This window comes from Crocodylus porosus, unplaced genomic scaffold (assembly GCF_001723895.1).
Source record: "Crocodylus porosus isolate Cpor-Errol unplaced genomic scaffold, CroPor_comp1, whole genome shotgun sequence".
Lineage (NCBI taxonomy): Eukaryota > Metazoa > Chordata > Crocodylia > Crocodylidae > Crocodylus > Crocodylus porosus.
In genome coordinates, this window is record NW_017728943.1 from 75,423,473 (window position 1) to 75,448,397 (window position 24,925).

General features: G+C 41.9%; 1 protein-coding gene across 1 annotated transcript in view; it reads right to left on the reverse strand.

The window, feature by feature from the left end:
• BRE (brain and reproductive organ-expressed (TNFRSF1A modulator)) overlaps positions 1-24,925 on the reverse strand; it is a 288,488-nt gene that overhangs the window by 14,228 nt on the left and 249,335 nt on the right. Inside the window, exon 11 of the mRNA XM_019549599.1 lies at positions 5,759-5,912. Within this exon, the coding sequence (XP_019405144.1) occupies positions 5,759-5,912 (154 nt within the window). The remainder of the gene's footprint in view (positions 1-5,758; positions 5,913-24,925) is intronic.

A 24,925-nucleotide genomic window follows, 5' to 3' on the forward strand; every position in this document is an offset into this window, starting at 1 on the left:
GGCAAAGTGAAAGATGCTGCAAAGTGAGAAGTGAGCGAGATGTGGTAGAATGAATGGACTAGGAGAGGATGTAGGAAAATAGTATAGTAAAGACGTATTGAGAAGCAGTTATGCAGGGCTTTGACAGTGAGAATTGTGAAAGGAATGGAAGACAAGAGGGGAAACAAATATAAAGATTCCACAAGGCTAGTAAGCACACCAGCTGTGACAAAATTTGATTGTTCTTTAAAATGTTGACTTTCTAGCTGTAGTTCAGAGGCTGTAAAAAGGAACCAGTCCCTCAAAAAATAAGGGCTACAGAAAGGCCTTATTTTGTTAATTTCTCTTGTTGATATTACACAGCTGAAATATATTGGGATAACAAAACCTTTTTGTATAGAAATAACATCTACTTTACATATCCAAATAGTGCGTGTGTGTGATAGATAATATGCATAAATATTACCCATTCTGTAGAAAACTACTCTCCATATCATCCCAGAATGTTTTATTTCTATGTTTTTCCTATTGTGCTTGTATTCTCCATCTTTAATAGTTGCTTTTTATTTCCTGCAGTCAAAGCCTTAATGAGAAGTGACCAGAAACAAGTATCTCAGACCTCCTATCTTGGCTGAAATCCACATAATGCATGACAGCACTGAAGATCCCTGGCAGGCACCTGTCAGAAACTAACATGCCATATCTTAAGAGTCAGACTTAATTATCCAAGAAGACGTTTTCAAAAATGTATATGAAAAATGTTATTCAACTAGCATGACCTTATTGTGCAAAGGTACTGTACAGTGTAATATATTTAAGCAGCATGTTAGATTAACATAAAATGTTATTTTATTCAAGAACATCTTCTGCTTTCATGCTTATTAATTTGCTGTTTTACTCTAGTAGTGTATCTTTAAAATATTTTGTTATTAAAGTTATCATGTAAATAAACAAATATGATATAAAGAAAAATGCTATAATTTGTTTCTTTACCAAAATATAACTTCCTTTCTTCTCTTGGCTTGTAATTCAAATCAAGATAACATCCATCAGAAAATGTTAGAGGTGTACCAATACATTGGTCTGATGAACAGAAAATCCACTTAAAATGTGTTATATTCATGAGCTGTAAAGCTCTCACGTATAATTAGTTCTTTGTTGTTGTTATTATTATAAAATACCATCACATGATGTGTAGGCCACATTTTTCCATGATCCATATACATTATGACAGTCCTTTCCTTTTTATTTTATTCTATTACAGCTTCTAGATAACTTCATATTACACACACAGAAAAATGGGTTATGTTTGGGTCTGGATAGCAGATATATGGATGAATAAGAGCTAATTTTTGGAGATTTGCTGTTAAAAGATCATGACTTTATATGAAACAGTAATTTAATTGTGTATGTTCCAATGGCATTTTTTCTGAGGCTCCTTTTATTTGCACATTGGGGAAATACTGCAACAGAGAGTGACTCCTTCCAAAGAATGCTTGTATGGTAGCATTTACTTCGACCCAGGTAAAAGAAGGTTTGTATGAATTGTAAATATTAAACTTGTCAAGAATATCTAAGGTAGCATTGATGCAAATCAAATTTTCCAGGCCCCACCCAGTAGAGCTAGGTTATAAAGAAAGGGGAAAGAATATCTCTAGATATTTTGTCTAAGATGTGGTAAGACAATCTGACTTGGCATGAAGGCAAATGAGTTGAGATAAAGGATGCTATCAATATAGAACTAGCAGAAGTCACACCAAAATCTATTACACAAAATAGAAAGATGCTGGCTGTGGCTACTGTAGTAGTTCAGGGTGCTAAGTCCCTCTGAAGTTTGGAATCATACAAAGCACCCAGGGGCACACAAAATTAATGTTGCATTCAGCAAGTACACTGGTGAGTGAAGGATTGCAAAACTGTTCATAAGAAACTAGTTTAAAGTAAAATATTTTATTAACCAAGGTGGTATACACACATTCAAATAATTCAGAAGAATTATCCTGTTTTTTTCCCCAGTAGAAAAATTTACTTGGGAAACCCTGAACAGACACTGGAAGAACTGAGTGACTGAGGACCAGAGAGCCTATGGTGCTCATTTTAGCCTGCCAGGGGGCCCCAGAGCACACAGCCCATCATGCTTAGCAGGTTTTTCTGTATGCTTAGAGACAGGTGACAGACAACTTACTGCTGGGTCTGTGCAGGGTGGTGTGGGGGCTGGGGGGCAGCTGTGTTTGCTGAGCCTGGGAATGGGATGCACGATCTGTTAGGTCAGGGAATGGAGGGGATGATTCTGCTGGGCCCGTGTATGGAGAAGGGAAGAGGGTCTAATGGGGGCCTGGTGTCTAATTGGTCCATGTGCTGGGAATGCCAAGGTCTGCCAGGTCTGGGTACAGTAGTGGTGGTTTAGCCAGTTCTGGTCCAGCCTGAGTGGACCTCGGGCCATTCAGGTCCACAGTAATACAGGTGGGGTACAGCTGTGGCTTAGTTTTGGACCCAGACCTAGACTGCTCATGTAAAGGGGAGACAGCTGCCTCAGCTTTCCCAGCCCCAAAGCACTCCAGGGATTGTTCTGCTCCCTACTTAACTGGAGCATTAGAGTCCAGCCAGAGTGACGTACTGTCTCCCTGCACCCAAGGAGGGAGGCAGGAACAAAGCATACTGGGATGAGGGAATTTCTCTCAGAAGGGTACATGCATAGCTGGTTCCGTTTCCCAGGGAAACTCTCCCAGGAGTGATTTAATTCTGGTTGTTCCCAGGTTAATTTTCTCCTGGAGTGGCCATTTTTGCTTTGGGAGAAAAATTCTGAATGTCTGCATACTTCTGTTTTCTACCAGGAGAATAAAGATTCTCCTGGTAGAAAATGTTCAGTCTGCACATGGTCCAAGTTGGATGAAGACCTTAAACCCTAAAGTTATTTTACTATGATATCAGCTTTCCATTTTTTCTGCTACTTATTGACAAGTAGATGTTATACTTCAGTTAATACTAGTAAAAAGGGGTAATTCCAGCCCAATTTTGCATTCCCTAAAGCTCAGCTAAAGTCTAAGGGGCTGCAACAGAATCAGGACAGAAATTAAGCCAGAGTGCGCTGATAACTGAATTTAATTTGTATAAACAAACAAGCTTTATTTACAATATTCCTTCATGAAATCCCAGGCTTTGACTCTGCATGTTCTTTAAAGACCCCATTTATACACATTTGAATGCCTATTTAAGACAAAAAAAAAAAACCCGAGAGAGCTTTCCCATGGAAACCACACAGAGATGCTTTACTTCACACGTACACCCCAAGCAAGTGTGCTAACTTTTCATAATTTACTATATTTTCTTATTGTAGCTGCATATTTAAGAAATTTTTTGAAGAACCAGTTCACATGTGAGGCAAACATTTTGTGTATGCTAGGAAAATCAGTGGTGTTTCAAATGTGTTACCTGACTTGTTTTAATTAACAGATTTTTATCAGTAACCACTTTGCCCCTATTGCACAGAGACAGTGACACTAAAAAAAAATTTTCAGGTGGCTGTGATAAAAGCATGTTTGCTTGCCCTAAGTAACCCTTCTAACACATTTTTAAGCATTGCTGTTTACAAGCAGAGAGTGGATTTGCTTGCATACAACCTCCCACAAAACAAGTGTATTAAAGTGTACAGGCGGGAAATAAGTCATAATGGTGCTTCCTAGTTATAATTTATTTCATTCTTTTAAACATAAAACATGGTATTCTCACATTGGCATGGAAACACCAAACAAAAACCCTAAGATGACAAAAATAATGTGTTTGAACAGGAGACAGCTCTCCCAAGGAGTCAAACAAAAAAACACCAACATTCTACCAGTGTGTCATCCTGAATCCTAGATATTCTCCATATTATTTCAAGCATTATAAGCTCTAGTTATACACTGTTTACTTTCATCCTCTTCAAATTAAAAGTTTACAATCATGCAATTTTGCCTGGTTTTGCAAAATTTAAATATTTTAATTTGAATTCCTTAAAATCTCTTCTGCAAATTTGTCATCTTTTGATTTTGACATTCAAAATTCTTCATTCTGAGATGTCATTTTATTTATGTTTTTTGATTTCAACATCTGCTGTATGTTTACTTTCAATCTGTAGACTCTCAGTCATTCCTGTTTCAACAGTTTTAGAATTTGCAAAATCCAAGTATGGCCTTTGCCCGTATTGCTTTACTGGGGGGGGGAATTTGTGTTGCTGATTCGCTGCCTTAATGTTGTCTTATAATAAGAATTGTATTTTAGTTTCTATCTTTTCTAGTCTTTTGCATTGTTCTTAGTTGTTTTATTATAGAACTTAGATCCTTGCAATACAGAAAAGTAGCTCATTAACATTAATACTGTACTATGTATTAAAATATAAGTATCTTGCAAACTCAACTTACTGCATGCAGAGACTCCAGCTAACAGGAGTAACTGAAAAAAGCAGCCAAAACAGGGACTGCTAAACTGGAGGGGAGGAGATAAATAGGGACCAAGTTGAGGCAACCCTCTCCCATCCCCAAATCTTCCTTAACCCACAACTGTAAGAGGAGGGGAACTGCATAGGAAACTAGGATTCATGTTATACAACCCTGCTCCACTCCTCCCCTTTTGCAATGTGACCTTGGAGAAAAACTGCAGAAGAAACAGACTGAACTGTTTTGCTGAAAGGGAACTGCTAGGGCTAAGTACACAGTGAAAAAGCTGGAGACTGAATCGATTCAGTCTTTGTAGGTTAGTCTATGCTGTGGAGACTGAACTGATAGGCAAGTGAACAGACATTCACTTCTGATTCCAGAAATGTAGCCACATGCCTGCAGTTGCCCAGGCCAGAAGCTGGGGGGCATTGGAGTATACTTCCCTGCTCAGCTGGAGCAGCCAGCTTGGGCCAAAGTTAGCCCACCCACTCTGCAAGGTGAGGGGTGGTTTGTGGGGGAGGTGCAAAGCATCCTGGAATGCTGCGGTATTGTGAGTTAACTTGAATCTGGAGAGGATCTCGGAACAGAAGTTCAATAAACCAATTTAACCTAAATCAGTTAAGTCTGATACTACATCCATCCAAGTTTATCTTAAACTGGCTTTGGTCATTTTGAAAGCAGTTTATGTGCACTGGAATTCTGTTGTATTACAGATTTGAACCAGTTTCCAAGCACTTATACTGGTTTATGTGTAATCTCTGTCTCTAGCCTAGATGTTCAGAGAACTTTCAGCAGTTTTGCCCTGTACTGACCAGCTGTTTGTTCCAAATGTCTTCCCTTCCTCTTCCCCATCTCTCATCACATCATCTGCGTCTCCCATACCTGTCTCATAATCTTTTCTCCCTTACCCTGTCCCTCATTTCCTTCTCGTTGATGTCTCTTCTCTCTCCTCTCCTATTTTCCATTGTGTTGATCCCCTCCTTGCTAAATCAACCCACCTTCCACAAATGTGTCATGAAGCTAACAAAGCACTTGCTGTTATTATCCTGTTCGCTTTGCTTACATGTTACATACCTTTCCTCACCTCATGTCTGTCTCGTTTGCTTCTTAGATTATAAACTCTTTAGGGTAGGGACAGTGTCCTCTCCTCTGTTAATACAGTGCCTACATTGGCCCTTTAATACTACTTACTACTATAAAAACATTAACAATATTAAAATATCGAAGTTACATTAATATCTGTAAATATTAAAACTGTAATATAAGACAGAATGCCCAATGTGCATAATCAAATCTATAACTCAATACTTAACAGAAGACCACCAAACAGTGGAATTCTAGCATGAAATAACAGTTTGACTTACTTTGCTCGCTTTGCCATTTCATTGCCATCCCAGCGTGGGCTGTAAGGGTAATTCTTCTGGGCCTGGGAGTATAGCTGTCCGCTATTAGTGAAGTGATAGACTGACTGAAATGTTAGAGTTGGCTGGTCTCGAGGAAAATAAAGGGGTAGGTCAACTGCAAAGATAGTAAAAAAAAAAAAAAGAAAAAAAGAAAAGAAAGAAAAATAAAAAAAGATGATATGAGAGATACTTTTTCTTATCTTCATTGTGAAATATATCATTTCTACCTGCCACTCAAAACTCATTTTAAGAAATGCTTCTAACCAGATCTTAAATAAAAAGGAAGGTGATGTGTTATTTTAATACTCCCTTTGGCAATTCTAACAAACACGTGTTCCATTATGCTGTTGTACGTCCTGATTTACCCGTAACGGAGGTATTTTATTTTACAAAGCAAATGGTCAGAACAAACATGTTTATCTTGCATATTTACAAGTTAATCACAGTGCTTCCAAGAGTTCAGTCTGATCCTTTGTCACAAAAGAGCTTAATGTAGCGAAGAATTAAAAAAAAAAATCTAGCTTAATTTCTACTTTCAAGAATTTTAAAATACATTCTGTTAAGAAATAAAGTAATGCTGTCCTTTTATAGAGCCTTTCATTCAAGAATTTTAGAGTGCTTTATCAGCCTTAATCAATCCTTTTGACATTCTTGCAAGAGATCCAAGTAGCAGCAATCCCATTTTCCAGGTGGTCAAGCTGAGGCTTAGAGAGGTTAAATGACTCAGTAAAGGCTATAAAGTGAGCTAATTACATAATACAGAACAGAACAAAGTAATCACAATTTGCATTCATCTGTGTTAAGTAAACAAATACAAAAGCCGCTGATATAAAAATGTCTTATTCATAAGCCTCCAAAAATTTGATCCTATCTCTTTTAATTCCCCTTGCTTATAACTCTAAGGGAAAGGAGCTGTTTCAAGATTAGCCAGGTCTGTTAGAAACAAATCAGCCTATAACAGTCAGTATTCCAAACACTTATTTATTTGACATTTTCATTGCCAAACATTTTTTTTTTTTTATTTTTTTTTTAAGTAGAACATTTTCTTGAGTCTCCTTTTAGTTCTATTAGCCTCCAGCAATCATTGGTTTTTTTTAACTGTTTTTACTCATAAATTAACCTGATCCCAAACCTAATAACATTGTAGAGGAAATTTACATCATCTACAATAGGTGGGATTTGCCCCTCAAATCACCTAAACCATATTTAACATCCTCAAACTATTCATTTCACTAACTTGAAAAGAAGAAAGGACACCTGAGGTAAAGTAGTATGTGACTCAAGTTTTTCAGTCGTTCAGCCATTTCTAACAAGACTACAATAATCTGGTAAAACTGTAGCTCATTCATGTGAGTTTATGGTCTAAGACAGGGTTAGGCAACCCCTGGCACAGGTGCCAGAGCATGGCAGCCAAAGGTATTTTGCTTGACGCGCACACCTTGGGACAAACAATGGGGAAGGGGCTGGACCTGCACTGCCACAAGGATTGGGCCCCTCACAGCTTCCCTGCCATCCACCTCTGGCACACTAACATCTTACAAGTCAAGGTTGTGGGTGCTTTTGGCACTTTGCCCAAAAGTGTTGCCAACACCTGGTCTAAGAATTCTTAATCTGTGACTTGACAGTTCTCCCTAATGAGAAGTTGAGCATGAGTCAATAAAGTGGGACATAGAGCCAGAAGAGGAAACAATCACAGACTGGAGAATCACTTGGAATGAGAGACACTGGAAGTGGAAAAAGCTTGTAATATCACCTAACCCATATTCATGGCACAGCACAGTTGTTCCCTCCCATATATTTGCTAGTGCTATGTATATTACATTTTAAAATGTTTTAAGGTGTGAGGCTTCCAGTATTTCCTTTGTCTACAAGATATCAATGTCAGAAAGATTTTTCTGGTTTTCAGCCTAAATTGTCTTTCTCTCAGTTTGATACTATTGTTGCTCTCCTTGCTTGGTTTACATACTTTTTGAATATTTGTCCTCTTTTATCAAAGCCTTAGCCCCATATCCACAAAATCAAGCTCTCCGAGCACAGCAATCCGTCTGTTCCACATGTTAGTGAAAATGAGTTGCACAAAACCGAATGTGGTATTCCTGCTGTGGGCCCAGACAAAAACAGATCATTTAAAATATTGGTGTCTGGCAGCTTAGTGACCCAATGTCTGAGTTTTATTTTGTGATAACGCTCTGCATGAACTGGGGATTCAACCCACATGGCAACTTACTTGATGCATTTGAGAGAGAATGTCATGAGCTGAGTTTGATCAATTTGGACCTTTACTGCATTAAGGAAAAAAACAAAGATTAAATATTATATCAAAGTCCTCCTTGTAACACTGTTAAAGAATAATAATCCCTGAAAACCACTGCCATACAATAAAACATTTATCAGCTAGCAAGCTATTGGTTCCTCCTGTAGAAAGCAATGTAAACCAGGGGGACTGGATCTCAGTTTTGAAGTTGTAAATGTACTTTGTTCTTAGTACTGTGTACTTACAGTCCACTTAGCGTAGTTATTATCTACCTTTTCTGTTACAACAATTCCTTGTGGGGGGTGGAGGGTAGAAAAACAAACGTTGTACATTTGCCTGTTTAAATGAGCATAATGGATAGCAAACTTTAGTGATGAAGTTAAACAATATCAGCTCTACTTCTTTCATTTATCTTCTTATTGGAAGCATTTCAGTTCTTTGTTAATAGTGTCAAAAATCAAGCTATGTCAAAGAGTCAGTAATAGTGTTTTTCTCCTTCAATTAACTAAACCAAATGTCTGTTTTTTAAGAAAAAGCCTCTTATACTAGAACACTGGTTCTCAATCTTTTTAGACTCTGGACACCTTGCGATAGGCTTGAGGTACCCCTTGGAAAGTGTCTGCTTATAAATTTCATTTTTTGACTACAGAAAAATATTAGAACAATTCTTCTGTTGAAAAGAACTCAGAAAGACCCTAACAGGTAAGAATGGTTTCAGCACTCTGGGATTCCTATTTTAAATCCTTGGGCACAACCACACATGCAGGTACATGCACTTGCAGCGGCAGCACAGATTTGTGCTGGAGATTTGTGCCTCAGCACATGTGCCTGAACACGCACTTTGGTGGGGGCAAATTGTGCCACTTGGGGCAAACTGACCCTGCCCAGATCTTCCCAGATCTTCAGCCAGGGGGAGCCAGAGGCTGGGGCCAGCACCTGTGGTGGCCCCAGCAGTATAAAAAGCTGCCTTGGCAAGCAGCTCAGGGCTATTTGACCTCAGGACCTTCTGAGACCCGGCCAATTGATATCTGGGGACACTAGCCCCTTGTGCCAGCTGTGGACTGAAGCAGCCTTACCCTACAGTGGCCCCTACACCCTCTACCTACTGCAGCAGTCTGGCTGTGACCTGGTGGCCCTTATGACAACATCCGCCCCTTGGACCTGCAGCCCCATGGCTGCGCACCTGCCAGACCGGGACAGGGACTGCACAGCCACCTGGGCTGTGATATGGGCACTGCAGCAGAGCCGCCTACACTTCTGGGCCAGCTGCCAATGGACCACGGTTGCACAGTTGGGCTTTGGGCGGCACTATTTATTTATGTATTTAGTTAATACAAATCCGCAGAGCCAAGCAACAGTTTCCTCGTTAACTGCGTTCAAAGTTATTAATCTGCCTCAGTTTGTAAAGGGGATACTCCTCAATAATGCGTGACACAGTGTCTCTCTGCAAGCACAATGGATTAGCACTGAGGCCCCAGCGGTGGAGGTTGGCTGCACAGGGGCCTTGACCCAGCGTTCCCTCTAAGCTGCATGGTGTGCACACACCATGCAGCTTAGAGGGAATACTGCCTTGGCCTGTCCTGAACCTGTTTAGCAGAGACCACTCTCAGCATGTTAAGTTCAAAGCCAGCAAGTTGACTAGTGGGGTTTGTCATAAGGAATTTATTTGTGACTTCTTGCGTTTCCTTGATTGAAAGAGTATCTGCAAGACAGGTCCTGATTGGAGAGGTTGCTCCATAAGGGGCACTGTGAGGCAAGGCAGGCTTTCGATGGACTAAACAGATCATTGTAAAGTAGTAGGTGAGATGTGGCACGAATGGTATTGGGCCTGGGCAGGCTCCTCTACCTGGGTCCCACCATTTGCCTCACCAGCAGGGATCCTGGTGTTTCCTGTTTAAAAATTGCAAATTTTCTGACAAATAAAACCCAAATTCTCTCATTAAAGTACCCCACAATATCACATTCTTTCACAACTGAAATGAAACTTCACTATATACATACAAACATACATATTATATATATGGGGAAGAGAGAGAAAGTAAGAGAGAGAGATCAGTTACTTTATTGACATAGTTACAATTTTAAAGCAAGTTGGAAAACTACCAGTGCCTTGTTCATAATAATAAAATACATTCTAAATATCTATGCATTTTGGTGTTTGTTTCTAGTTTATCACAGAAAAATCAGAGCTACCCCTGCCCCCTTTACTCACCAGGATGTGGGGGGCAGCTGCAGCAGGAGCCACAGGTGCTTTGTGGTGCTGAGTAGCACTGATATGCCAGTGCCCTGCCCCTGCCCTCATCCCTCACTCCCAACACACAGCCTCCCTAAGTGCCCCTCACTCCTGACCCATAGCCCCTGCCTGCCCCACACTCGCTCCCTCCTGGCAGCAGCTCCCTCCCAGCACCAGGACATGGGTCCAGCTGCAGCTGTCCCAACCACTGCTTTGTGGCTTTGAGCAGTGCCAGCCCTTGCTGTTCTGATCCCTGTGCCCAGGCCCCCGCAGTCCACAAGCTCTTCCTGGGAAGCCCTTGACTGGAGCTCAGGGACTGGGCTGGGTAAGCCCCTTCCCATCTAGGCTGGCCTCCCCCTGCACAGGCTGCTCTAGGGTGACACTGGGGGGTTTCAAAGCCCAGCTCTGGTGGATGCTTTTACATGGACCACTCCCTCATTCCCCATCCCCAGCTCTTTCTCTCAGACACACCCCTGCTGACACCCCTGGCCCATCACAGACACCCACAGACCCCACTGCCACCTCAATCCCTGCTCTGCCCATCACTCAACCCTGCTGCCACCTCCACCCCTCCCCACAGCCCATCATACCCCCATGTGGTTTCTGGGACCAGGAGCACCCCCCTCCAGTCAGGGCCGCAAGTCCCAGCACCAGTGTGGGCACTGGGCAGAGCTACAGTATGGCAGCTGCCTCTGCAGCTGTGGTTCCCACCAGCAGGTCCTGTCCTGTCTAGAGGCTGGGCATGCAGGGTGTGAGATTTGTGGGAGGATGTGCGGTTTTTGCAGGGGGAGTGGGGAAGCAGTGTGGGGGTGCATGTGGGGTTTGTGGGATGGGTTTTGGGGGGTTTGTGGGTGGGTATAGAGGTGGGTATGGGGGTTGTGTGGGGTTTGTGGGTGGATTGTGGGGCAGTTCATGGGTATGAGGTTTGTGGGTGGGGAGTCTGTAGGGTTGGCTTGTGGGTTTGGGGGTTGTGAGTGGGGGTGTGGGGAGGTTTGGGGTGGGGGGCCCGCCACACACCTGCCCCCCGCATCCCAGAAGTGCACAGCCCCGCCAGTGGCAGAAGCAGCAGCAGCCAGCATCAGGCCCTCAGGGTGCTAATGGCCCACTGCAGGCAGAGTCACACTGTGGTGCGTGGTACCACCTGAGACCTAGGAGCTTCACATGGCACAGAGTTGGCCCAGTCTGCTGGTGCATGCCTTCAGAACCAGGCCAGCTTCTACCACCACCCAGGGCTCCTGGCACTGCAGGCAGAAGCCACATGCTATCAGGCTAACCCAGCTCTTGCCTCCACATGCCCACCACATGGAGGAAGGATCCAGCCCAGCCTGATGGCATGCAGGCCATGTGGAGGCAGGAGCTGGCCCAGCCCAATGGTGAAAGCCTGCAGTGCTGGGAGATGTGGGTGATGGCAGGAGCCACCCAGTTCTGCCTGAAGGCACACACCAGTGGGCCAGGCAGGCTCTGTGCACCACATGCATCCCTTGGGTTCAGGCAGCACTGCTGGGGGACTCTGCTTGTAGAGGGCCATGAACACCTTGAGGGCCTGCTGCTAGATGCTGCCACCAGCAACAGGTGCTGTATGCCAGGGCAGGGGACCCACTCCTCCCACACACACAGTCCCCCCAGCCCTACTTACCAGGGATAGAGACTGGGTCTGAGACACTGCTGCCAGCCTTGACCCACTTTTATTTCCTCCAACATGCTCAGGTAGCATCCTGGAGCAGCAGGAGCATGCAGCAGGCATACAGATGCTCTGGCTGGGTGCTAGAGTGCCTCCTTGGAGGACCCAGCCTCCAGTTGCTTCAGGTTACATTCCAGGAGCACACCCTATGCCGCTTTTTTCTGGCATGCTTTCTTTTGGTATCAGGATTCCCTAGTATCACAGTCCACACTGCAAATATGCAGCACAGGGAACATTTTTTTAGTTTCTGGTGTGCCTCCTGTGGCATCTCAAGTTGTTTTGAGATGCTACAATAGACACATGCTCACTCATGTGGATGTATGAGGGGAACTGGGTGCCCAAGATGAGTGGTCTTTCTTTAAGGAGCCCAAGGGGCAACAATCCCAACAAGAAGCAAAGGGGGCAGGAGTGCCCAAAAGCCCCTCTGACTCACCAAGGGCATTTGTGAATGCCTGATTGCCAAAAAGCAGGCGTACACCCAGTGGAAGGGAGGGGCTACCACCAAAGAGGAGTACCCTCCATCACTCAGGTCTGTAGGGGGGCTGTTAGGAAAGCTAAGGCAGATACGAAACTAGGGCTAGCATCAAGGATCAAGGATAACAAAAAGTCCTTTTTTAATTACATAGGGAGAATGAAGAAGGCCCTGGGTAATGTGGGGCCCCAGCAGGATATGCTTGGCAATCTGGTGGTCGCACCAGAGGAGAAAGCAGACCTCTTTAACAATTTTTTCGCCTCTATTTTCTTGTGCAAGGACCGGGACTCCCCTACCGAGATTCAGGATGGACTCAGGAGAAACTCTGCCAAGCCTAGGGTCAGGGAGGACTGGGTCAGAGAACTTCTGGAGGGGCCAGACATGCTCAAATCAGCAGGTCCAGATGCTCACCACCCCAGGGTGTTGAGGGAATTGGCAGGGGTTATCGCGGGGCCCCTAGCATGGTTTTATGAGCACTTGTGGTGCTCTGGCCAAGTGCTGGATAACTGGAAGAGGGCCAATGTGGTTCCTATCTTTAAAAAAGGGAAGAAGGAGGACCTGGGCAACTATAGGCCTGTTAGTCTCACTTCAATCCAGGGGAAGTTCTTTGAGAAGATTATCAAGAAGCATATCTGTGATGGGCCAGCAGCAGGGATGATGCTCAAGGGCAACCAGCATGGTTTCATTAAGGGCAGGTCCTGTCAAACCAACCTGATTGCCTTCTACGATCAGGTCACAAAATCACTGGATGCAGGTGTCACGGTGGACGTAGTCTTTCTGGACGTCAAGAAGTCTTTGACACTGTCTCCCACCCCATTCTCATTAAAAAGCTAGGTGACTGTGGCATTGATGCCTACACAGTCAGATGGATTGCAAATTGACTAAGGGGTCGTACTCAGAGAGTGGTGGTGGACGGGTCATTTTCGACCTGGAGGGAAGCAGGCAGTGGGGTTCCCCAGGGCTCAGTCCTCGGGCCTGCACTGTTCAATTTCTTTATTAAGGACTTGGAGGATGGGGTGAAGAGCAGTCTGTTTAAATTCGCAGACAACACCAAGATTTGGGGTGAGGTGGGCACGCTAGAAAGGAAGGACAGAATACACCAGGACCTGGACAGGTTACAGGGGTGGGCAAATGAAAATAGAATGGGATTCACTACTGACAAGTGCAGGGTCCTGCACTTGGGCATTAGGAACCAGCAGCATACCTATAGGTTGGGGAACTCCCTTCTCGAAAGCACAGTGGCAGAAAGAGATCTTGGAGTCATTACTGACTCCAAGATGAACATGGGCCAACAATGCGAGAACACAGTCAGTAGGGCTCTGATCCTAAAAGCTTCCCTTCACTTAAAAATGGTGGTGATGGTGCTTTAACTAAAGCTCATTTGATGAACTTTAGTTCAAGTGCCCCTGCCACCATTTTTTAAGCGCCGGGATGCTGATTGCCTAGACGAGCTGTATGCAGCTCCATCCTGCTCCACTTGCCACCCAGCCCCAACCCCAGCCTCAGTCCCACTCCCTCCCTCACTGCAGGGGCCTCGATCTGCACCCCCAACACCCCTTCCCTCCACAGACTTACCTACAGGGCACCACTCTCTAAACTGCCCAGCTGCATTCTTGGTTGGTGCATGTATGCATGTGGCATCTGGGAGCCACAGCCAGAGGCCCATGATATTTATTGGTACATTATTGGCTACACTGACCAAAAAAAGCTGATGGCAGATAATGTTAATTTTCCTTTCATCAGTGCCAATCTGATGTGGCACCAATATATTGGTGCATCTCTATTTTTTTCCCTAATGAATATATTATAATAGAATAAAAAAGGAAAATGTTTCATACTTTTATTAACCAAAACATTTGTAAGAATTTTCAGAAGTCAATTATAATGAGAACTGTGGAATCGGACAGATGAAATAGATAAGTTTAAGTGTATATTGTTATTATATAGCAAAGACTGGTACTATTTTGAACTTCAAGACAGATTTTGAAAAACACTGGTTGCCTTCTATTAGTGCCCTCTTGGCAACACAAAGGATAACTAAAACTCCCTTTTCTACATTAAGTGTTTCTCTTAGTAAAGATATAAGCCAAACCAAACCCACACCAAGCAAATTATCTGACCTTAATTACGGAGCACAACCACACCTATAAGTCCAGTAAACAGGAAATGGGCCCCAGCTTTAAAAATGTTACAGGCATCTCTATTATTTCAGAAGTAGATCGTAAGGGCCAAATACACTTTTGGCACTATGGGGTATAAAGCTATTGAAGCAAACTAATTAGCACTTGTTTATGCCAGGTTTCAATGTGACCCACATTCTTCATTGCATGTAAAATAAGCAAACTAATCAGTGAGTATTTACCAAGTATTTTGAACATAAAGGTCAAATTCTGGGCTCAGTCACACCTATGTTTTTGCTGTGGTGGCATGGGTGTGTCAGAGGAGATTTTTATTCTTAGCTAGTTATACGAGTGAGTGATATTGCATTTTTATATAGCATTACAGAATAAAATCTGCCTGTCTATTGCAAAAAGTGGATACAAGTTAGAATTGCCATAATTATATCAATCATAGCTCACATCTATATTTCACCATGTATACTGCATCACTGACAAATGAAACACTTTTGTAAGCGAGCATCTGAACTGCAAACATTACAAAACATGCTCTGGTTTGGCATATTATTTACTGGATACTTATGAACTACAAAAAAAGTACTCATGTTGAATGCCCGGGCTATTTCCAAATCACAGCTGACTCACAAGATACCTTGATGGTGTGTCTGCAGACAATAAGTGGATGACTCATGTCTGTAAATTCCTGAAAGTACCAATAGACCCCTTGCTTAGTCATCTTTTGCATGGTTACTGGATTCATGAGCCCTGTAAACCATAATGAAGAATCTAACTCTTTACCAAGTCTTTTTTTGCCTTTCTAAATAGAACAAATTATACCTCTAAAAATAACTTCATCTACGTAAATGAGTCACTGAACCTAACAAGCTTCTACAAGTCATAAAGTTAAATAGTAATAGTTAGTTATAAAGGTACAAATCCTGCTGTCAAACTAGTCTTGGTCTTAAAATGAAAAATATGTCAGAGGAAGTTCCAGCTACCTCTTCTGTCCCAGGAATAGAAACACTTCCTTTAAAAAATTTAAACAATTAGCTGATTCAAAGTAAAGCCTTCTCATTCACTTTTTGATTCAGCACAATTTAATCATTTTGATTACCTTCTCTTACCTATTTAGGCATCACTTTTTAATATAGTAATTGGCCAGAGAAGCACACTACAGGGGTGAAAAAGCGTTTCCCTCAATATATCTCAAAACTTGGAGACTTCTGACCAGAGTCAACTTTTGGAAATCCCTACTTAGAGAACACCTCTATTGCAGTTTTGGCTGAGGGACCAAGTAAACCCTAAATATGAGGCCTCAAACCTGGACTCTACTTTTTCAGTGTTTATGACAATTAAAGAAGCAAGAGGGATTTACTCATAGAGAATGAGTCACATTATAAAGAGATTTAGTGAGAGTTTATAAAAGGTTACAGTAGTTTTATTTTCTAAATACAAAAGAAACTATGAAAAACTAATATGCATAGCAAACTAATATGCATAGCTGAGTTTCTCTTGCTTTTGTGCTGCCATACAGTTTAATGCATATGTTCTCTACATATACAATTTTATCTAAATGGCAAAAACTCTGATTCATGACTGCCTGAAAAATTAGGCAATGACTCAGTAAGCTTCTTTTTTACTTAAAAAAAAAAAAAAAAATTAAAGAATATTGAGGTCTGAGACAACATTAATTAATGTCACCCATGCAAACAAATACAAATTAATAAAAAAAAAGTATTGTTTACCACTGAACTAATCTTGTAAGTTATCATTGCATACAACATTTTTGGCATCTAATTTCACATCTCTTTTAATAATATATGAAATGGATAGAGGGAATGCTTGGTTATGACATATCCAACTGCACGCTGCTACCAGGTTAGTTTGTTTTTTAAAGAAAAAACTCATTGAGAGAAATGTGATCTCATATTTGAGCACTGACTGTCCTTTATTTCAAAGGCAGGGTAGAAGGGTCCTTACACATTTGAAATTCACAGCCATCATAGAGGTTTTCACAATATTCTTGATGGAAATTGTTAGAAGCTGCCTAGCAATGAACAAACTGACTTCTTGTTCTAAAAACCATAAAGGTTTATTAACTCATCATACTAGTCATTTTAAGAGAAGTCAACATCCACTCACAATATCAACTGCATTTGATGGCCATGATATACTGGCTTTGATGTTTAGGCAATATTTCACTCATCTTTTACCTCTTGGGATGCTTGAATTTCCTGCTGTATCTAATTTGTTTCTATTTTTTTAGAAATGGTTGAAATATTTGGATATTTTGTTTATTATATGGGCTTTCGTAATAACCACACACGAATTGTATTAAACTTTTGAGCACTACAGACATTTAGGAAATGTCAGAATTAAAGTTGCTGGTACAATGGTAAGTCAGACCTCTGTACAAATGTACTACAATAGTCTTTAACTACATAACCCCAAACTATTTTGCCACATAACCCCAGCCTTAATCAGAGCAGAGTGATCAGAGCTCACTGAATGAGTTGTTCAACATTTTGTTACAGCCCCATTACTCAGTGTGTGTGCCCCCATGAATTATTTACTGCATATTACTGAAACCTTGCCTTGAATAAAGACATTTTAATTTTACCATGGGCTTTTCTAAGAGTCTCTTCCTTAGACTATGTGTGTGCTTCATGGTCATTAATAGATTTATCTTGACAACTCTCTGAGAGGATGCAAGACTTATCCCTGTTTTACAAATGGGGATGTGAGGCCCAGAGGGATTAAGGTCAAACATGTCTATTCATTCTGGGTGCTGAAGCAGATACACCTAAGATCTGATTTTTCAGAGTGCTTAGTATCATAGAGCTTCCATTTACCTTGGATGCAGCTGTGAGTGTTCAGGAACACACAACTAGCAACTAACTACCTGTCACTAGCTTGGTTTAAGTAGATTGTCCAGTATCACACAAAAATTCTGTGGCAGAGGCAGAGATACAAACGTGTACTCCAGTGCAACACGGACCTATCTTAAGTGTGTTTAGCATGGATAAAATCTTCTGAAAGACTCTACTTAGCACACAAGAACTGGGACTTTTCATCTGCCTCTAATATGGCCAAATTTGGGCAACTGTTCATGGGAACAGCAAAGTCACTTCTCTGGCACAAGAGGAAATAAATACCCTGCCAAATTTCAAGTCCTAGCTCCAACACCCAAAGGACCCAGAGCTTGTTTTATTAAAAAAAAATGGTTATACATATTTTTAAAATGTGGGCAAAACAACACATTTTTTTCCCATTCTAGGAAATGGCTGAAACATTTTTTTTTGTTGAAACTGAAAAATAGCAACCTCAGGCAAGCACCCAGCATGGAAATTTGTCAAACTTCAACTGTTCAGGCTAAAAAGTCATAAAAAAGCAAGAACAACTGCTTTGGGGAGACATGGGTAAAAAGGGAACAACCAAGGTCATACACTTCTTTTGCACCTTTGCAGACCATGTGCAGGGAAGACTACCTGATCCACGGGCAAATTTCTTTCCTTCCTATGTAGCCTTGGGGAACAATCGTGGGGAAGAGTCAGCCAGCTTTTCTAGTCTGCAGGAGCAGTTGCAGAAGAAGACAAAGCAGAAACTCTCAGCCATTCAGAGAACTTTATATAACTGCTCTGTCTTAGCCAGTGGTTCTGAACCTTTTTGAATTCAAGGGACTCCTCAGAAAATGCTAGTTCTTCACTTTCTTTCATTTCTTGATTATAGAAAAATAATAGAGCAATTCTTCTTACAGAACTCAGAAAGACTACAACAGGTCAGAAAATTTGATACCACAGATTCCTGTTTGAAATCTCTGGGTTTATGTTGTGAATCCTGCATACTACTAGTGCAAATGTGTGGCACCCTTAAAAGGATCTTGCAGAACTCTGACTGAGAATCAGTCACAGGCATTACCATAGCAACTATTAACAACAATATTTCGCGTAACAGGATGGAACGGGGAGGAGGTTCAGATCAGACACAGAGTGGAGACAGCTTAAGTAAAAACAGGGTCTTTCTAATGGGAAAAGCAGGACAACCTAAATAATAGCTGGTGCTACCAACTTCACTTGTATTCAACAGCTGTGTCCTTACTTAGCAGATTAGAGATAGAATACTGTCACTGAGGTATTGGAAGCACTACCACTAAGTCTAGGGACAGAAATTACACATAAACCGGTATAAGTGATCAGAAATCGGTTCAAATCTGTGACACAACAGAAATTCAGTGCACATAAACCACTTTCAAAATGGCCAAAACTGGTTTAAGATAAACCTGGATGGATGTAGTATCAGACTTAACTAATTTAGGTTAAATTGCTTTACTGAACTTCTGTTCCCAGATCCTCTCCAGATTCAAGTCAACTCAGGATAGAAAACTGAGCATCCCAGGATGCTTTGCACCTCCCCTGAACATCCCTCTCTCACAGGGTGGGCAGGCTAGGCTTAGCCTAAGTTGTTTGCTCCAACAGAGAAGGGAGGAGTGCTCCCTGGCTTCTGCCCTGGGCCACTGCAGGCATGTGGCTACATTTCTGGAATCAAAAGTGAACATCTGTTCATGTGCTTATTGGTTCAATCTATCTGGTTTAGACTAACCTGCAAAGATTGAATCGATTCAGCCTTGGGCTTTTTGACTGTCTGTACTTAGCCTAATTGTCTTGGATACTCACTGAACAACATGGAAAACAAGATGGGTATGATAAAACACTTTCAGAGAAGAGAAGCAATCATTAAGTCTTTCATGTAAATGCAAGATTAGAACCAAAGCCTTAAAACAGCACTGAAAGTTGCTGGTAACTAGTAGAGGGACTTGAATAATGCTCTTGATACATTCATGGTACCTCAAGCCATGGAGAAGATAGTCAACCACATTCTACAGCTGAAGCCTCTGCATTATCTTCAAATGCAACTTCAGATACAGTCCACTATGGTAATTCTGCCCAGAGGTGACAAACACACTAGTCTGTTCTTATTTGGGAGAAAGGGATGTAGTTTCCTAGAAAGCTGGTAATGAAAGAATTAGATACAGACATTACTTTGTCATTTATGCTTCATGAGGAGTTAAAAAGACCCCAAGCCCTTTCACTTCTTTGATGAATGGGGGATGTATATTGTCAGTGGAAGAGAAACTAATTCTTCAAACTGCTTTCCCCTTTTGACCAACACCAACATTGGTTTTCCTTGAGCCACCTGTTCTTCATCCAACTAGGTATCAGAAAGATGTCCTGTCATATCCTTCTTTATGATCTTAACCAGAAATGGAAGATGTGAAAGGGGCTGATGGTCAAATTGTTAACAAGTCTTTGCTTTTAGTGTAGAGGAAATGTATCTGCTTAGTTGGGAGAAGCCAGCAGCCTGGAGCAATAACAATCTCAAACAACAATGGGCACAGTACTTCCGCAGTGGGCTTCAGCAGTCAAAAAGGCCACAGATCCAAAGAAGACAAAGTACTTCCAGCTTTTCTAGTACCCAAGTACATGTCAGTGGTCTAAACTCAATAAGGGAAGAAGACTGAATATTTGTTGCTTCAAGATTCTTCTCTGTAATCCAAAAAGCAGACAGCCAGGCCTGAATCTACATGATTTTATGTGCTAAATGAGCTGAAATTTCCTCCTAATTTGAGGGTCTCATCAGCACTGCTTATCTGGAAACAGCTGGGCTTAACAAATCTCTTAGTATAGGCAATAAGGAGATGGAATGAAATTACAACAGTGACAGTGTGATGTCAGAAAGACCACTACTTCCTGTACAAAGAGGGTATGAGTTGTAGGGACAATACACAGTAACAACCTATTTATTTTTCTTAGATGACCAACTGTAATGATTTAAAAATTAATAAGGGTAAAGGTTAACTGACATGCACACATCCACAGATATATGATCTGACCTTGTTGGTGTTGCATGTTATAGAATTCTGCAGGGTAATACAGGCCTTGGGCCAACTGCCCGTGATCCTTTCTTTTATGCCCTGTAATCAACTGCTCTCAGATAACAACATCACAACAGGTTGGCAAGCAGGGCAAGAGCCCTGGGTACTGCCTAAAAGGAGCGGGGCACTGCAATGGAGCTAGAGGGTGCCTCACCCTCCTGTCCCCCTCTGCCCTGTAGCCAACACCTTCTCTACAGCAGCTCCGATTCCAGGTCTGGAAGTGGGGAGAGCAGAGAAGTAGTAACAGCACTTAGTGGAGGACCAGCGGCTGCAGGTTCACTGTTGCTAGGAGAGATGTCACCTTCTTTTTTTCCCATGGAAACCTGGTGTTTTTTTGGCCACTCAATATGCATGTCAGCAACAACAACAAAAAAAAGAGGTGACATCCCCCACAAGCAGCAGCAAACCTCTGGCTGCTGCCCCCGCACCATTACCACTGCTCTGCCCCTCCTGCTGCTGGAGTTAGAGCAGGGAGGGTGCTGAATATGGAGAGAAGGAGTGTAGTACTGGCCAGTTATGCCTCTCCTTTCAGATGCCTCCTAAAACTTGTTGCTGCAAACTTAAATGCAGCAGAGATGGGTGCTGGTCACTGCCTCAATGGAAGGGCATGGCCTGTAATCCTGTTATAATGCTTAGACAGATTGAGCTGAAAATGAATGTGGAGATTTCACCACATGCTCCTCAAGGCCACTACAAATGTTTCTGTTTCTGTAGGAGAGCTGTAGCTTTGTCCTTATGTGGTTCATCTCCCCCACAATGCAACTCTTTCCTGAAGAAGGCAGCAGCATGTGCCTCAGAATGAGAAGTCATGCTCTCAGTGCAAAGGTAGCCAGTAACAGGAATAGAGATGCTTGCAGAGACTTCCCCAGGCATATAAAAGTGAGGCAAACTTCAAGTCAGTGTGTCCCTCTTGGGCAGAAAAATCTCAGAAATACTATCAGATGGTTAGTTCCTTAAGAGAATGCTATATTTTTGGATTGCACAATAAATATAGGCAGCCATGTTGCACAGAGCTGACAAATCTACGCTAGCAGGAGGCTTATGTTGTTCTATAATCAGGCATAACTGCCAGAAAGTGGAAGGTTTGGATGGTATGCACACAAGTTTGAAAACTGAAAGGAGAGTTTAATTGGCACAACTCACTAGTGCATACCAGGTCTTAGTCATACTACAGGCAATGGCTAATTTCACAGTTAAAAGGAACCCCTTATCAACAGATATGTCTGGCTAGTCCACTCTTCTGCCAAAGCGTCTTTTGTTTCCGAGTCCCTACAAGTTTTTGAAATTTGGCACTTAAATCTGGTTTCTTTGTTCTGCTTCTTGCGAATTCCAACTCCTTCAGACCCTTGTCCCGCTCTCCAGAAAGGTAAGAGAGGCTTTATTTTAGGAGACAAAGAGGTTTTATTTTAGAATGCCATTACTCTCTTTTTCTCCATAGGTAACACATATTCAGGTGCTGAAAGTAATGAATAACCCATCCAAAGATAAAATATGCCACTGCCACCCTATAGCATGAGGCACTTGAGACAGAATATAGTATAAGATAGTAATAAGGATATAGACATCATAAAATCAGGCTTCAAATGTTAAAAAAAGACTGCCAACTTGAAATCACTATCCAGTAAACTTTAAAAGCTAAAAGCAAGTTATGAAACTCCATCTATCCTGAGACAGGCCAGTTTGGGTGCTTTTGCAAGATTACATTTTACTGTTTAAAAAATGTTTTATATTCTAATTCCTGTGCAAAAGACCTGCAGAAACAAGCTGATAAACTTGGAAGAGCGAATTTGATTATATACAACTATACAAAGTAAAACTGAAAGAAAAGATAAAAATATACATTTTCTCTTAAAAAAATGTACATTAATCTCATGTGTAAATTTAACAATAGATGGTACACAATGTGATTTTAAGTAATTCCATAACCCTGTTGATAACATTCAGGATTTACAAGGCATCTGAAATTCACCCCTTTCAGCAAAATACTGAGACATTAGTTTAAAAATGAGGTTCAAGGATGGCTACTATGCACCAAAGCTCTTCCCTTCTACCATGGGTTTTGTACATTAGTGGGTCTTTACAATCATTCACAAATCTTCTGGCCTCTATTGGTAAGAAGTTCAAGCATTTAGGAATATGAAGGATGTCAGGAGTTCACTGTGAGACTCAGAAGACAAGTATGCTATAAGGATGATTAGGACAGGAGGAAGAGTCTATTTTGAATCTAAAGTGGACAAAATGTTGGAGGGACTTTACCTTGGTTAGCTTTAATCCACTCAGATATCCCTGGGACACCAGGTTAGTACAATATACTCAGCAGTTGTTAGCCTCTCTGCTGAAAATGTTGACATGGTACAATCAGTGCCAACTCCTTTGATGTGCCTTGCAAAGGAGGCACATCCTTGTATACCAGGAGTGTCCCACAGAGTGTACCAGTGGGGTTTGCATCAATGGGGGCTATGGGCCCTGGGCTGCTTGGATACTCCCACTCATTTCTGCACTTGGCACCCACACAGTCCCAAGCTCTCCCTCAGCTCCCCATGCCACTCCATATCACACCACCCAACCCCTGAAGCAGGCACAGAAAACGGAAGTGAGAAGAGGGAGGAGGTGCCTGGATGGTTGCTGTTGCGATGAGGGAAGTGGTGGCTGTTCAGGAATCCGGGGGCTGCAGTTTAACCCCTCATGGGTTGCATGCAGCCCTCAGGCCACCAGTTGGACAGTCCTGCTTTAGACAGTGGACAGAGGCCTCCAAACCTTTTCATACTGGCCTGGAACCTATCAGTCTGGGAGAGATTTGAACTGGTGACCAAGGGAGAGGGGTCAAAGACCCCTTCAAAGACCTTGAGCACCCAGGTTGTCCCTCCCCTAACATCTCCTATGATTGCATAGTGCTTCTTTGGAAAGACCAACTTCAAAGTCTCAAATAGAGAAGTGGTTACTTTTAATTATAGTGTTTTTCTGTAGACCATGTGTCTTTCAGAATGATGGAAACAATGACTTATGTTGAAATAAACTGTTTCTGCACATTATATAGTGTGGACTTGTTTATCTTGCAGATTCCACTGAGCCTGGGATTTGTCTCTCTCCTAGAAAAAACTGTTCTTTTGAAGGACGTAACCCTTTCTGGTTTGAAAAGGATGATCAGTATTCTGCCATGGCTGAGTCTATAGACTGAGATTTCCTTTCTTAATTTCCTACCAGTGGGAGCTCTAGTGTAGACCAGGCATCAATGTTCCTTGGTACATTTACCTCTGTGTAATCTAAATTGGCTCTGAACAGAGACAGATGACATGACTGTAAAAATGCCAGTGCCCTGTCTACATTAAAATGTTCACAGCAACCATCACCAGCACAGCAGCGCCAGGAATGGTACAATGGTGAAAAATTCTGAGAAAAGCTTCAGATTAGACGAGGCCACGATGTCAACACACACATAAGGGGCAGTCAAGCCAGAAGCGCTTATATACTTCAAAAAAAATTTCAACAAAAATCTCAAACTCAGTCCCACTGAAAAGATTTTACCTTATTTAGTGTTTGCGACAGAACTGCTGAACTTCTGTTTCTTTGATTACCCAATTCTCATAATGCAAAATAACCGCTATGCAATTTGGGAGGCTTTTAGAAAGACTGTGCCCTTTAGCTTTTGAAAACTCTAAATTAAACATATGTGCTTCAAACAGAGTCTCTGAATGCTTTGTTTAGTCTTATATGAGAAACAGTTCACAGCACAAATTAAGGGACTCTTCAAACAGTCTCCAGTAATAAAGAAAGGCGGATGATAAAATGTCATAAACTTAACCTGAAAACCGCTTTAAAATGTCTTCTCTTTTTGGAGTGCCAGCAACCCCTATGCCCATTTAACTGTATGGCTCAGGACTAAACTGAACTTAATACTAAATATATTATGGAGAACTAGACAACACAGATCCCAGGGAAATGGAATGGAAGGACTAATAGACCAGTTTATCTCTAATTTCTATAACTGAGATCCCTGTGAGATCTGGGGATTTGCTATCTTGTGCATGCTACATTTTTAAAAAAAATTCCCAAGGCTTTTTTGCTGGTTTCCACTTCCTTGTATTGTTTCTGCTACGGTTTCTATAGCAACTCTTCCAAGCAGCGATGGAACTGGTGCTACTATAAACTCCACTAAATACACAGCTGCCTCCTGCCTATTTGAACCATTTGAAACCTGCAATATATGTATAGTAATGGTTGCTATGAAGAGTAGAAAAAAAATCTGTGCCTACACTAGCTTTGGGATTATGACATCTGAATGCTGGAGAAAAGGAGTAGTATCCTTCTTAGTGCTCTACTGCTGTTGGATGAGACATCTTGACAATTGTTGAGAACTTCTCAACATCATTTCAGTAAGATATACAAGTATTTAAAATGTGTTTCTCCTCTGAAAGTGGCTGTGAAAAACAAGCAGCTTT